At 49.6% G+C, this 14,719-nt stretch overlaps 1 protein-coding gene and 1 long non-coding RNA gene across 2 annotated transcripts; both read right to left on the bottom strand.

Annotated features, from left to right (window-relative positions):
* Positions 1-434: 434 nt before the first annotated feature.
* Positions 435-10,245, bottom strand: LOC109259722 (uncharacterized). The gene is made up of 7 exons (XM_019437446.2): positions 10,152-10,245; positions 9,758-10,010; positions 9,430-9,553; positions 6,943-7,157; positions 6,227-6,297; positions 5,875-5,979; positions 435-667 (listed from the first exon to the last, which is right to left on the bottom strand). The coding sequence occupies exons 2-7, from the start codon at positions 9,977-9,979 to the stop codon at positions 493-495; spliced, it is 912 nt and encodes a 303-aa protein (XP_019292991.2). The 5' UTR covers positions 9,980-10,010; positions 10,152-10,245; the 3' UTR covers positions 435-492.
* A 1,702-nt stretch (positions 10,246-11,947) lies between these two features.
* On the bottom strand, positions 11,948-13,795 carry LOC109259723 (uncharacterized). Its single transcript, XR_008422077.1, has 2 exons — positions 13,671-13,795; positions 11,948-12,100 (listed from the first exon to the last, which is right to left on the bottom strand). It is a non-coding gene; the product is annotated as an uncharacterized LOC109259723 (long non-coding RNA).
* Between the last annotated feature and the right edge of the window lie 924 nt (positions 13,796-14,719).

The raw sequence follows: 14,719 nt of genomic DNA, 5'->3' as shown, positions 1-14,719 counted from the left end.
AACAACAAGAGTCACGTCTCTGAAATTCCTTAGGGAGGTGCCAAGTTGGAAACTAACATGCCAGCTTATTTTCCTCCAGGGAGGGAATAGATCACTGTTTCTAAACCTGCACCCAGATAAGGCTTGAGTTTAGAGCCCAGGTGTAGGAAAAAATGATGGAACTGCAATTCATTGAGGTCAAGTGAAGCTCAAAGGGGCCGCAGAGTCACTGTAGAGAAGGGCAGTGCTGTCTCCTCACTCATTTCTCTTTCAAAGTGCCATGGCTGAATTCCCAAGTTAAAGAACAAGCAAGGGGACTTCACAGTAGCACTGACCTGAACAATTACTGTATGCAGGCTCAGACTAAAGGGCCTCTGGCTTGCACTACTCTGACAAACTCTTCCAGCAGGACGAAGCCCAAGGGATTGCACAGCCTTTAGGGAGCCCAGCACAAGTAAGGCACCTCCATGGGAACTTTATTCATTGATCTAGCCATGGTCTGTAGGAAAGAGGTTACAGATCCCTCTTGTGGGGCACAGACTCCATGCTGTTAGGGTCATTCTCAGAGTCATCTTTGGGTCTTGGCACAGGCTGGAACTTGAGCAAGACAGGCGGGGTGAAGATGGACGTCTTCACAGGAGGGGATGGTGTCTCCTTGGTGTTGGGGGAGCCACTACAGGCCAAGGTCCTGTGCAGGAGATAGCCAACACATGTCCATGAGGTGGGATACCGGCACACAGAGCCATCAGAAGTACGCATGACAAAACTTAAGGCTGTGGGATGGCCTTCAATACATTTCTACTTCCAGAATGCTCTCCCATGGATGTTTTGTTCCAGGCTGTTCATCACAGCAATGTTGGTGATTATGAAACCCTGGAAACAATCAAACATCCATCAAAGAATGGCTAAAGGAACCATGGACACCATGCAGCAGACCATTCTGCAGCTGTTTAAGTTCTGATGATGGCCCAGCCCTGGTGCATGGCCCCACAATTCTGTGAGGATCTGATGATGCCAACAATGCCTTGATTCTACATTTTGCATCATAACAACACTGCACAAGTGATTGCCGGCAACCCCTTCTCCATCACTCGGCAGTCAGTCACCTTCCTACTCTTCCATCCTACCAGGAGGTAGGACGATCTGATTGGATAGCTTATTGTTTCCACTTACACATAATTCATGAATCTACATAATCAGGTTTAACCATGTCCATAATTTTATGTCTGCATAATATTCCATAATTCTGTGAATGCACATTTAAGCTGTTTCCATTTTTTCTCCTTTTACACTGCCATAAACACTTTTGTACCCAGTCGCTTTTTTCTTTCCCTTAATCATCTCCTTGAATTGAAACTCTCCCAGAATTGAAAATACCAGAGCAAAGAATATGAGAACGTCTATGGCTCCTGATGTTTTGATAAACTGCCTCTCAGACTAACCTTAAACTTTGGTGATCCAAAAAGACCAGAGAAAGAGAGAAGATAACCCACATAATATGAGGAAATATTTTGCAGATCCTACGTCTGATAACAGACTTGTGTCTTTGGCAGTCCCTCAAAATATATTTACCATATGATCCAGCAATTCCACTTTTAAGACTATACCAAAGAAGGGGTGCCTGGGTGGCTCAGCCAGTTAAACGTCTAACTCTTGATTTCGGCTCAGGTCATGACCTCACAGTTTTGTGAGTTCAAGCCCCACTTTGGACTCTACACGGAGCCTGCGTGAGACTCTCCCTCTCTCTCTGTGCCTCCACTGCTCACACTCTTATCTTTCTCAAAAATAAAAAAAATATTTATAAAGAGTGTGCCCAAGAAAACTGAAAACTATGTCCTCACAGAAACTTGCACAGAAATGTTCATAACAGTATTATTCATAAGAGCCAAAAATGGAAACCACCCAAATGCCCATCAACTGATGAACTGACAGATAAAATGTGGCATATCTACACAGTGGAATAATATTGTTCAACCATAAAAAAAAGTCAACCCATAGAATGTACACCACCAAAAAGGAACCCCAGTATAAACAATGGACTTTGGGGTGACGCTGAAGTGTCAATATAGGTTCATCAGTTGTTAATAAATGCACCACTCTGGTGGGGGATATTGACAATAAGGGAGGGTAGTCATGTGTGGGGGCAGGGGACATGGAGGAAACTTCTGTACCTTCCTCTCAATTTTGTTGTAAACCTAAAACTGCTCTAAAAAAATTAAGTCTTAAAAAAGAAATTTAAAAAGCAGGAAATTCAGAACTGACACATGCTAGAACATGGATGAACCTTGTAAACATTATGCTAAGTGAAAGCAGCCAGTCACCAGAGACCATGTTATTGTATGGTTTCATTTATATGAAATGTCCAGAATAGGCAAATCCACACAGAAATGTTAGTGGTTGCCTCGGGCTGGGGGAGAGAAGAACTGGGGGTGACAGCTTAGTGGTGCTAGAGTTTTTCTTTTTTTTTTTATTGTAGTAAAATATGCACAAAATTTACCATTTTAACCATTTCTATGTGTACCATTCAGTGGCATTATACACATTGACAGTGCTGTGGTGACCATCACCATTATCTATCTCCAGGACTTTTTCATCATCCCAAACAGAAACTGTACTAATTAAGCAACAACTCATCTCCTTCTCCCAGGCCCTGGTAACTTCTCACCTACTTTGTCTTTAGAATTCTGCCTACTCTAGATACTTCATGTAATGGGAACCAGACAATAACCTGTCCTTTTGTTCTGGCTTATCTCACTTATTTCAACATTCTATTATATGGATAGACCACATTTTGTTCATCTTGGGTACACCTGGCTTATTTTCTCCTTTTAGCCACTGTCAATACTGGAGCTATGAACACTCATATACAAGTATCTGTTTGAGTCTCCACTGCAATTCTTTCAGGCATATACCTACAAGTGGAATTACTGGGTCATATGGTAATTCTGTTTAGCGTTTTGAAGAACCACCATACCCTTTTTCCATGGTGGCTACACCCTTTTACATTCCCACCAGCCACACACTAGAGATTCCAATCTCTCCACATTCTCATCAACACTTGTCATTGTCTTTTTGAATTTATTTTATTTTTTAAAGTTTATTTATTTATTTATTTTGAGGGGGTGGAGGGGCAGAGAGAGAGAGAGAGAGAGGGTGAGAGAGAGGATGAATCGCAAGCAGGCTCCACACTGTCAGCACGGAGCCCAGCTCAGGGTTCAAACCCAAGAACCGTGAGATCATGACCTGAGCCGAAATCCAGAGTTGGAAGCTTAACCAACTGAGTCATCCAGGTGCCCCTTTTGTCTGTCTTTTTGATGGAAGTAGGTGAGAAGTAGTAGTTCACTGTGGTTTTCACTTGCATTTCCCTGATGTCTAATGATGTGGAGCATCTTTTCCTGTGTTTATTGGCCATGTTGTAGGTCTTCTTAGAAGAAATGTCTATTCAAGTCCTCTGCCCAATTTTTAGAATGGGATTTTGATGATTTACAAATATTTTCTCCTATGGGTTGTTTTTTCACTCTCTCCTATTTGGCATGATGGAAATGTTCTAAAATTGGATTATGGTGATGGTTTCACAAATGTGAACATACAAAAAGCCACTTAAGTTGACACTGTAACTGGGTGAATTTATATGATGCTATGTAAATTATCTCAATAAAAGAATTTTTAGGAGCACCTGGGTGGTTGTCAGTTAAGCATCCGAACGTTGATTTAGGCTAAGGTCGTGATCTCAGAGTTTGTGGGTTCAAGCCCCACATTGGGCTCTAGGTTGATAGTGCGGAACCTGCTTGGGATTCTCTTTCTCACTCCCTCTCTCTCTCTCTCTCTGCCCCTCATCCACACTCTCTCCCTCAAAATAAAAAAACTTAAAAAAATTTTTTTTTAATTTATTTAAGTATTTATTTGTGAGAGAGAACGTAAGCAAGGGAGGCAGAGAGGGGGTCAGAGGATCCAAAGCGGGCTCCATGTTGACAGTGGAGAGCCCAATGTGGTGCTTGAGTCCATGAACCATGAGGTCATGACCTGAGCCAGAGTCGGATGCTCAACCGAGCCACCCAGGAACCCCGCCCCCCCCAAAAAAAAGAATTTTTAAAAGAATTAAAACAGGGGTGCCTGGCTGGCTCTGTTGGTGGAGAATGCAACTCTTGATCTCCGGGTTGTGAGCTCAAGCCCCACATTGGGTGTAGAGATTATTTAAAAATAAAATCTTTAAAAAAAAAAAAAAAAAGAATAGGGGCGCCTGGGTGGCTGAGTCGGTTAAACGTCCGACTTCATCTCAGGTCATGATCTCATGGTCCGTGAGTTCGAGCGCCGCGTCGGGCTCCGTGCCGACAGCTCGGAGCCTGGAGCCTGCTTCGGGTTCGGTGTCTCCCTCTCTCTCTGCCCCTCCCCTGCTCTTGCTCTGTCTCTCTCTCAAAAATAAATAAAGATTTTAAAAAATCAAAAAAAAAAAAAAAAAGAATAAAGCCATTTTATATTATTTTCACAGCAAAAATGAGTCTCTGCCTACAGCCTCAATAGCACAGGATTCTCTACTTTGGGCTTTTTGACAGGTATATAACATACATGCTAGCAACCTTAATGTGTACATCTTTCATTACTAAGTATGCCAAAAATATTTTTAAAGGTTTGCTTACTCTTTGGGTGTCATCTTGGATAAACTTTCCATCAACTAAATTTAGAATCAGCTTTATAGAACTGTGTAGGTTTCTTACAAAAGAAGCCATCTGAATTCTCACTCATTGCTAGTGGGAATACACAATGCTATAGCTACACTGGTAGTTTCTTCAAAACTGAACATATTATCACCATGTGATCAGCAATCATACTCCTTGGTGAAAGAGTTGAAAACTTATGTCTGTAAAAAACCTGCACATCTATGTGTATAGCAGCTTTACTCATAATTACCAGAATTTGGAATCAGTCTTTCGGTAGATGAATGGATAAATAAACCACAGTACATCCAGACAATAGAATGTTATTCAGTGCTAAAAAGAAAGGAGCTATCAAGCCATGAAAAGACATGGAGGAAATTTAAAAGTGAGTATTACTAAGTGAAAGAAGCCAATCTGGAAAGGCCACATACTGTAGGATTCCAAGTATATGACATTCCGGAAAAGGCAAAACTGTGGAGACAATAAAAAGATCAGTGGTTGTCAGGGGTTACGGGAGAGGGAGGGATGAATAGCTGGGGCACAGAGGATTTTGAGGACAATGAAACTACTCTGCATGATACTATAATGGTGGACACATGTCATTATACATTCGTCCAAACCCACAGAATGTACACCACCAAGAGTGAGCCCAAACATATGACTTCTGGGTAATAATGATGTGGCAAGGTAGGTTCATCAATTTAAGGTGGGGAATGTTGATAGTGGGGGTGCCTGTGTAGGGACAGGGGGTAGAGGGGAACTCTCAGTACTTTGTCAGTTTGCTGTGAATCTAAAACTCCTCTAAAAAACAGTATTTTTTTTTTTTTTTATGTCATCTGAAGCAATGAAGCGGTCAGTTTAAATATATACTTTGAATTAACACTCCATGGAATGACATGGGAAATACTTAACAACACCCTAAGTGGAAAAAACAGGTGACTAAAAAACAAACCAACAACCATATTCAGTAAATCCCTGCTTTGCAAGACACATGTCTATAAACCTTAGGGCTGGCCACAGTTGACAGAATTGTTTCTAGTGGGTCTCTGAGCTGCTTGTTTCTGATTCTTGCCATTACAAACACTAGGAAGGGGGAGTGACTTTTCCAGCACCCTATTACATTAGGGTCTTTTCATGAAATGCAAAGGACTATCATACAGAACGTTTTTCTGGCCCTCATGCACACTGCCATGATGCCATCAAGCCAGGCAAGCCAGGATGGTGTCAGAGGCATGCTTACCAGGGGTAGCCAGGGCAATGAAGCTGATGTGCACTGTTTCCAGCCAAGTACGAGAAATGGAAGCCTCCGGGGTTGAGGACCAAGGGGGTCAGATCAACCATGTGGCTGCAAGACAGAGCAGAGAGGGTAACATCAGCTCTGGGCTCCTCCCAGGCAGGCCCTTCCCAGCCTCATTGCACATGTCTATACACAGAGCAGACCCGAGCCTCGATTCCTTCCCTATTAAATGGGAATAACAACCCCTCAGGATTATTGTGAGGATTAACAAGGTAGGGAAGAAATGGCAACCGAGTGTTGGCACACAAGCTACCCAAAACACTCCTTTTTCATTTGCCCCAAGTTTAAATTCTACCTCTTTGGGTTCGATGACAGGCCAGCCCAGTTTAATTTCACTTCGGACCTTGTAACTTCCAACTTCTCCATCTGCGGTATAGAAACGAAATCTTAGGACAAGTTTGGGGGCCTCGCTGAGAAAAAAAACACCTTATACAGGAACTAGGGGAAGTACGTGACTGTCCTTCATTTGACAAATACGTCAGGGTCATCCTCAGTGCCCACCTCGAGCTTGGTGTTAGGGTAACAGAGAATGTGATGGGGGCTGGGAACTGACAGAGGATGGGGGTCTGCCTGGAGTGAGAGTGCAGGATACGCGGAGATTAGCAGGGACAGGCAGATAGGAAGGCACACTGCAGAGGCACCTAGAGACTGGCAAGAACACCACCCATGAGGCGAGGCAGGTGTGGGGCTGGAGACATTGGGGGGCAGCCATGGTTCTCCACCTGTCCTTTGGGCACCCCAGAATTCTGCCCAGTGTTTTGGGGACTGCCTCACTCAGCTGAAGCACAGCAGGTAAAACTCTGTGCCTCCAACCCTTCAACAAGAGCAGACCCCTTTTCATCTGCTTTATCCGTTCCACCCAAGATAGTGCCTGCAGATAGAGTTCTGCCACTTAAAAACAAAGTGCTGAGAGCCACTGCTGTGGGCCAGGAGAACCACTGGGGTGGTTCTGAGCGAGGGGCAGAGGCTGCCCTTCCTGGGACCACATGAGTGGGGGATGTGCTCACTGACCGACTTGCTGGGCAGAGGAGGGAAGGGGCCAAAGACCCTAGGCATAGTGTAGACAGGGGGTGATGAGGCCACCATGGAGGCCACGGTAGTAGCAGTGGATGGAAGTGGTGGAGGTGGCAGCACGGTTGGTAGCAGGCATGGGGAGGTGGACCGGTCTTGCAAAAGGATGGGTTCTGGTTTCTTCAGTTTTGGCTTTCTTCTCTTCTTCTTGGCATCTGTGACAAAAGGGACCAGTGAGTGCCTACCCCACGGCCAGAACAGGATAGAGTGGGAGCCCAACAGTAGTATAGGGTCTTCACAAGGTTCCTCCCCCAAAAGGGACCACATGATAATGCCTAGAGCCACTGTTGACAGGCACCAACATGTACCATCTCATCAGTCCATAACTATCCCATGGGGAAAAGGTATTTTTGTCTCTCTACAGGTACAACTGTAAGCTCCAAGTGTACAAGGCACAGGCAGGATCCATACCCCAACTGTCTGACTCCAAGGCCAGAATTTCAGGGGAAGTGACAGAGTATCTCCACCAACGAGGGCTTGGCTTGCCCTAGGCAAGTCAGTCTGCCACCTATGCCCAAACACTGTGGAAAGCTCCTGAGTCTGCCAGCACCTTCATGGGGTATCCAGGCTCTGGACAGTAAGCTCACCAACTACACCCAGCCCCAGGGCCATCCTAATGGTGTGCAAAGGCTCCTTTTTCTGTAAGGAAACCCATATGTACAAGGTCTTACAGAGGTGGGCTCAGGGAGGGAATCTTTGAGAAGCAGGGCCCTCAGGCCTACCCCCTCTCCTCTTTCTGTATTAGGTTTTCCTCCTATATTCAACAAGTCTGGCTATTTCTACTGTTCAGAGTTATAGGAAACCAGCAAAGTGGATGTGAACAAGTGCCTCATACAACCCATTAGAACGGCTCATCTAGAATGATGATCACCACCACCAAAGAGCACTGACCCAGAGCTAAGAGCCTGAGCCTCAGAGCAACCCAAGCCTGAGTTCAATTCCAGATTCTACTACTTACTATGTGACATTGTTGTCACATAGTTGGCTACCCTCCCTGGCCTTCTATGTTCTCTTTCATAAAATGAGAATAAATAGGATCAACACTACCTTGGGAGACTATGGTAGGAGCTACATATGCCATGGGTTGGGATGAAATGGTGACGTGGAGCACTCACACTTACCATCATGGAAAGTAGGACCCCCAGGTGAGCCAGGCTTCCTAACATAATGAAGCAAGCAGCTCCACCGCTAGGTAGTCTATCACTGAAGACAAATGCACTGAAAGAACTGAACCCAAATCTAATCAAGGCTTTAGAACGACTGTCCAAGACATACAGGCAGAATGGGCTGCCTGGGTGGCACAGTCGGTTAAGAGTCGGACTCTTGATCTCAGCTCAGGTCATATCTCACAGTTTGTGAGTTCAAGCCCCGCATTGGGCTCTGTGCTGACAGCAGGGAGCCCGCTTAGGAGTCTGTCTCTCCTTCTCTCTGCCCCTTCCCTGCTTGTGTGCACTGTTTCTGTCTCAAAATAAATAAACTTAAACACACAGACACACAGACACACACAGACACACAGACACACACACACACACACACACACACACACACAGAGGCAGAGGGGAATAAAACAAACAACACCAATGAGCCATAACAACAGATATAAACCCATTAAGTGGATTACCCCAAAGGACAACACAGTTCTTCAAGTTGATGGCAGGGGGGACAAAAGTGAGGGCATCCCATCTCAAGAGGTTTCAACAGATGTGGCCACTATACTCATTTGCCATCCCTGTGTGGTCATTAAAGTGGCCCCTTCCATTTCACTCTCACAAATGTCCTAATGTGGACACAAAGTATATAGCCATCCTAGTAATGGAAAGTCAGAGGCTGAACACCAAACTAAGTATCAGCTAATATTATGGAACTGTTGTCAATTATGTCCGGGGTAACACTGTGATTACAAAATATCTTTTTAAAAAATTTTTTAAATGTTTACTCATTTTTGAGAGACAGAGCATGAGCAGGGGAGGGGCAGAGAGAGAGGGAGACACACAATCCAGAGCAGGCTCCAGGCTCTGAGCTGTCAGCACAGACCCTGACTTGGGGCTCAATCCCACGAGCTATGACATCATGACCTGGGCCGAAGACACACTCAACTGAGCCACCCAGGCGCCCCACAAAATGTCTTTTTTTAATATCTAAAAAAGCATTCTAAAGTATTGAAGAATACAATGATGTCTGAGATTTCCCCTAAAATGCTCCAGAAAAAGAAAAGGGGGGATGAAGCAAGCATGGCAATATGGGGATAATTGCAGAAGCTGAAGGGAGACCAGTATCTGAGTGTTCACTGCAGTCTCCAGTTTTGTTTATGTTCGTTTGCATAATAAAGACTCAAAAAATAAACACCAAACAATCGAAAACGTACCAAGCACAGGATCAGGGATCAGGGATCCTAAGTCAGGTGTGCTGGCAGAGATTGACCCTCACCCTGGGAGTAGAGGTGCACGCGGTGGATGCTCCTCTTCAGCTGTTCCAGGCGCTGGTGCATTTCCAGGGCACCCATGCTGTTGCAACAATTCAGCTCCCCCTGGACTGCACAGAAAAACTTCGCCTACAAGGGGAGAGGCAGGGCAGTAAGAAGCGGGAGAGGTGACACAGCTGCCTACAGCACTCCCCACGCTGGGCCTCCTGGGCCTCCTGGAAGACCCTACCCTGCAGCTTCACCTACGCCCGACGGCCCTCCCCACACCCGCTCCAAACCTCCAGTCCTCAGAGCTCCGCCCCATCCCCCGAAGCCCCGCCGGCGGACTCGCACCCAGAGGAAGGAGAGGAGCCCGCGCCCCTCGTACTCGGCCAGCTTGCCCTTGCGCACCACCCTCTCGGCCAGCGCGGGGTTGCGGTCGATGCTGCGAAAGAGGCGGCGCAGCGCGCGCTCCGTGTAGGTGGCCGCCTGCCTCTCGAAGTCCTCCTCGGAGATGAGCTGGCAGAAGGTCACGCTCTGGGAGAACTCGCTGTCGAACTCGTCAAGGACCTCCATCCGAGAGGGGCTGCGGGCTGGCTCGGGTGGCCTGGGGGCGGGGCCACCGAGGCTCCAGGCGCGCCGACTCCCACCCGCCTCGGGCCAGGAGAGAGGGGCAGCTCCCGAGGGCCCGGGATCGGTCGCCGAGGGCGGGCCGGGGCCAGTAGGGGCGGGGGCCGCCGGGACCCACCTGCTCTCTTTCCCACAGCCGCCGAGCCAACGCAGCCTCTCTCCGCGAGCCGCAGCCACCGCCCCGACCGTTCTAGCCAATCCCCCTGGAGCTCTCTAGCAGGGGGCCAATCCGCGCGAGGGGGACGCACGTGACAATGCCCGCTGCTCTGGGCATGCGCTCTGGCGCCTTCGACGGGGCGAACACTCACGCGCGCGCGGCGGAACACTGGCCCTGATGGGGTCCCGCAAGACTTGATGAGGGAGCGGGCCATGGCACGCAGAGAACATGGTCCGCACCCAAACTCTTTTTTAGGCCCTCACTCCTCCTTGTTCCGGCAGCTCACCATCTCTCCTTGCGGTCTGTAGACAACACCCCAAGGACTTCACTCAGCCCCTGACTCATCTGCCCCAGACTTCACTCTTCCACACCTGATTTACTCTCCAGTATCACTCCGCTCGCACTGTCGTATAAGTACCGCGCGCTAACCGATTGCGCCACTGGAGCTCCCTGCTCTCCAGTATCAAATCCACCCACCCTCCCCAGCTTCTATCTTCTCTCTTCCCCTGTATAACTCAATACTTTGTGTTACTTTGCTCAATACTTTATGTTGCCTCTTCAGCATCTAGCTGCTCCTTATGGCTTTAAGAAGGTCCTATCTTCATGGTACCATCTTGGACAATTTAGCTCACTCTGAGGTTCCAACTCAGGGCTGACTTAACTCACCCTAACTTATATCTCAGGCTCAGACCTTCCTTGAGTTCTAGAACCACATCCAAGTGTCCGATGGGGAAGTTTTGGGGGCATCTCATGATGCACACATAAGATTGGCATATAGGTTCTTCTCTCCCAACCCCAAACCTGCTTCTTTTCTCCTCTCCTACTCGGTCAGCGATGACACCACCATCCACCCCAACCACTAACAGGGGGGTGCACCCTGGATTGCTTCCTTCCTATTACCTCCACCGCCCTTCACCCCCAACAATCCATGGAGTGTACCTGATAAGTCTAGACAATTTTCACCTCCCACCACCAAGCCACCAACCCTCTAGGCTCTGCTGTCCCCAACATCGGGCCCTCACTTCCTCCTGCTTTGAGGTCAGAGAGCAAGATGGAAAAACAACCAAGGAGGAAAAATGTTCTAGCCTAGGAGGACAAATAGACTTAGATACACCTGGGTTCAAATCTTCATCCTGCTTCCTGACCCTGTGTAACTTAAAATGAGACTTTACTTTGAAATATGTAGTATGTGCCTTTTTATAAACAGCAGAAGCATCCTCTGAGGGGTAGAGTAGACCCCTAATTAATCTTCCCCCATGTTCTGCTAATAATACTTTACACTTTATGTACTTATTTGTATTTTTTTAAGTTGTATCAGTCCCCTCCTCTGTGCCAGGCACTGCCAAGAGAGATATAAAAAGGGATATTGTCCCTGCCCTCAGGGTCTAATGAGGACTTCAGCCACAAGGAGAAATTTCAATCTAACATGCTCTGCTGGAGGAATATTGGATGTTGTGGAGCCCAGGAAAGGCTTCCCCTAGGACGGAACATTTGAGCAGAACCCTGAGTTCACAAACATCCCCCAGCAAGGGCGAGAGACAGATGTATGAGAGTCTCCAGGCAGTGGGCACAGAATCTACACAGAAGGATGGCCACCTCCAAGCATGCATGCCCGGGCTTCTACCCTCAGGGTGGGGTGAAGCTGGCATCTTGATGTGCTCAGCCAGGAGTGAGGGGTATTCCCAAAGGCCCATCTGGAAACCTGGTCCTCCTCTTAAAGGAGACAGGCTTGAATAACTGTCACTGGGCACAGAAAAGCCTTTTGCATTGTGTTAGGTCCTGATGGTGGAGCCGGCCCTACAAGGATGCCTGGGGCCTGGCTCTTTGACAGTCCCTTTAATTGTAGCTGTTAGGATGGGCATGCCAGGCATCTCTTGGTCCCCTCTGCAGTCTCAGGGCAGCACACCTCCCTGTAAGAAAACAAGCTGACATGGTTGATGGGCATCACCTGTGGTCTGCATATCCCAAGTCCACCCACCCAGCCCAGATAGTGCTGCTCCTAAGATCCCAGGACAATGTTCTCTCCAGAGCCTGACCCTCCCCAAGCCCTCAGGGAGGCCTGGGTGCAGTTCATCTGCACATGGTCAAGGTTGAGCTGGGTCTGAGCCAGACCCTGGCATACCCTTCATGCAATACAGTGAATCTTCATTTCTCCACAAAGCCCTGACCAAACCTGGAGTCCCCAGTCTTACCCAGGGAGTTGGTGTGGAAAGATCCTCTTCAAACCAGAGTTTTTCTGATCCCAGGGCCTCTGCCCCTGCTCCTGTCCAGCAATATCCCAGAAGGAGAATTTGTGGGATGATCCCCCAGTTCTGCACTCACCTAATCCTCTGATGGAGGGTCCAGCCCAGTTCCACACCTGCTCCTGCTAGGAAGTGGAGCGAGGCAGCAAAACTCCCTCCCCTCAGACACTGTGGGTGGTGGGTTGGGCCTGACCGATGCCCTTTCATCATTGCACTGCTTCCCAGTAGCCCACAGTAGTGCAACAGGGAAAGAGTGTCAGGCAGGCCTGCCAGCGCCTCTCCTGGTGGTGGTCGGTGAGGATCTGAGATCTGGAATGCAGGCCCACTGGGGTGGGGCCCCGAGGCCTGGGGGAAGGGTGCCCTCTGACCCTAGAGGCCCGGGCTGGCCAGGATCTCAAGTTTCCATGGAGAAGGGAGTGAGCTGGGGAGGGAGGTGGGGGGAGGGGAGGGCCTGCAGGCCCAAGGGGCCCGGCCTGAGGAGGGTTGTGGTGTGGGGAAGGGGGGGGTCCCCAAGGCTGGTCCCAGATGCTTTGACAATATCATTGCACTGCTTCTCAGAGCACAGTAGTGCAACCTCGTCAGAGCAGCTGGGGCCAGCAGGGGAGACCCGCATGGTCCCCAGTAAGTGCAGAGCGGGAAGCTCAACCGTGGGTGGGTGGGGCTAGAATCCCTGTTCAAGACCACAGGGAGGGGAAGAGGATTTCAACAGGGCTGCTGTCCTGGAGATAGTCAGAAGGTCTGGGACTTTCCCCAGGCACTCTCCACACTGCGGTGCGGGAGAAACCCCAGACTGAGGGGTAGCTCCAACCCAGGAGCGGGAGAGGACGGGAGAGGGGGTAAACACACAAAGGAGAGGGGCCCGCGCTCCACCGCAGTCCGAAGCCCACTCGTGCACGGAGCGAGGGTGGGTACACCCCGACGACCCTACTCCCTCACTCGACCCAGGGCTGCAAGAGAAGGAGGGTGGCCCCATTCCGATCCACGCGCCCCTGTCGGCTTACGCCCCCTTCCCTGGCCCCTAGTCCCCAACTCCGCTCCGTGTTCAGTCCTAAAGATTATCTGCCTGGAGGCCCAGAGCGAAGCAAAAGAACGAGGGGGGGCTTCCCGCCCTGCTGGAGTCCCCTGCGGAGAAGGCGCCAGGGATCCGGGCTGCGCCCCTCCGCACAGTCCCACCGGGTAGGGCCGCCCTGCCTGTGCTCTCCACCTCGGACCCTGCTACTCACGCGGCGGGACACACCTTTCGAACCAGGCCAGGACAGGACGCGGAAGGTTAGCAGGAGAAAGGTCTTAGCGGTTGTTCGCTCCCCTCGTACCCATCAGGGCGACCCCGCACCTCGTGGCGCCCTCTTGCTCACCGGCTCCATCTTTAACCCGCTGACAGTCGGCGGGGCCCGGCCCCCGGCTTCTTAGCATAACGCCGCGCTCATTGGCCGGAGCCAACGCGGGGCTTCTCTTCCCGCACGCCTATTGGCTAAAACCGGAGCGATTTCAAAATAGCCTCCGGGCCTGCATTGGCCGGGCGCAGGCCAAGTCCCAGGCTCGGTGGTTTTAACAATGAGTACTACAAACACTTTCTCCTCATTCATAACTTATCAAAAGGAATTTTACCCGCCTTTTCTCGGCTCCAGTCTCCGCGAGTTTAGGAGCAGCGCCCGCGAGAGCTCTTGGAAGTCTGGGGCGGGGGGGGCGTCCGCGCAGCTGAGCTCGCTGGGAAGAGGGCTGCGATCCTAAGAATCCTGAAACCCTGAAACCTGTGTCTAGCCTGCTGTGGAGCCGAGCTGCTTCGTTTTGCGTGCTCACATCCCTCCCTGTGTCTCCCGGATTTGATATTCAGCTGCATTGGGTTTCCCGGCTGGGTAGCTCCCCTCCCCACCAAACCCCACCTAATCGTCCTGCTTGACCAGAACGGGGTTTGCCTGAAGCAAGCCGGTTAGGTCTGAGCTTCAGAGATCCGGTCCTGGAGCCCAGGGAGCCTTGTGGATCTGTGGGAGGTATGGGGAAGTGGGTGTCGACCTGGGTACATTTTGTAGATAAGCATTCATTAAGTGCCTAACCGAGGCTGATGACCCAAAAGGATATACATTGGCCCTCACACAGCTGCAGTGTGTGTGTGTGTGTGTGTGTGTGTGTGTGTGTGCGCGCGCGCGCGTGTGTGTGTAGGCGGGGCGATGCTTAGGCTACATTGCTTCTGTCCCTTCCCATACCGCCCCCGCCCCCCATTTTATTCTCAGTCCAATGGCTGAGAGTAAATGTTTTTGAGGCAGGCAGAGCTGGGTTTGAATCTTT

This window comes from Panthera pardus, unplaced genomic scaffold (assembly GCF_024362965.1).
Source record: "Panthera pardus isolate Hobbes unplaced genomic scaffold, ASM2436296v1 HiC_scaffold_15, whole genome shotgun sequence".
NCBI classification, from domain to species: domain Eukaryota; kingdom Metazoa; phylum Chordata; class Mammalia; order Carnivora; family Felidae; genus Panthera; species Panthera pardus.
Note: the sequence above shows the minus strand (reverse complement) of the source record. Positions and strands in the feature narration are given on the sequence as shown.

Bases quoted from the DNA above. Each gene is read 5' to 3' on its own strand.
- LOC109259722 (XM_019437446.2), bottom strand. From the start codon at position 9,979: ATGGAGGTCCTTGACGAGTTCGACAGCGAGTTCTCCCAGAGCGTGACC. The intron at 9,554-9,757 runs GTGCGAGTCCGC...CTCCCCTTGTAG, and splicing joins GGCTCCTCTCCTTCCTCTGG to GCGAAGTTTTTCTGTGCAGT. The intron at 7,158-9,429 runs GTGAGGGTCAAT...CTTTTGTCACAG, and splicing joins CGTGCACCTCTACTCCCAGG to ATGCCAAGAAGAAGAGAAGA.